The sequence below is a fragment of the Egretta garzetta genome, unplaced genomic scaffold, assembly GCF_000687185.1.
Source record: "Egretta garzetta isolate BGI_Z169 unplaced genomic scaffold, ASM68718v1 scaffold233, whole genome shotgun sequence".
NCBI lineage: Eukaryota > Metazoa > Chordata > Aves > Pelecaniformes > Ardeidae > Egretta > Egretta garzetta.
Window position 1 is genome coordinate 61756 of NW_009259194.1, and position 272 is coordinate 62027.

General features: G+C 52.6%; 1 protein-coding gene across 1 annotated transcript in view; it reads right to left on the reverse strand.

Moving 5' to 3' along the window:
- Positions 1-180, reverse strand: part of EGR3 (early growth response 3) — a 1866-nt gene extending 1686 nt beyond the window's left edge. The window contains exon 1 of the mRNA XM_009635795.2: positions 15-180. Within this exon, the coding sequence (XP_009634090.1) occupies positions 15-165 (151 nt within the window). The 5' untranslated portion in view covers positions 166-180. The remainder of the gene's footprint in view (positions 1-14) is intronic.
- Positions 181-272: the final 92 nt, after the last annotated feature.

Sequence of the window (272 nt, forward strand, 5' to 3'; positions counted from 1 at the left end):
CCCCCCCCGCTTACCTGCAGCCATCTGGTTGTAGTGAGCCACCGAGTCGCTGCTGCTGAAGATATTCAAAGAGTTGGGGATCTCCTCTGGGTACAGATTGTCAGGCAATTGGTTCATCAAAGTGTTCATGGTCCCCGGCAGCTTCTCCAGTAGTTTGCCTGTCATAGCACTGGAGGAAAAGGCTGGTTCAACGTGGCTCCGAGCTCAGCTCCCGAGGAAACAACATCCGAGTGGCAAATCCGTGCGAGGGAAATCATGCAAGAAAAAAAAAG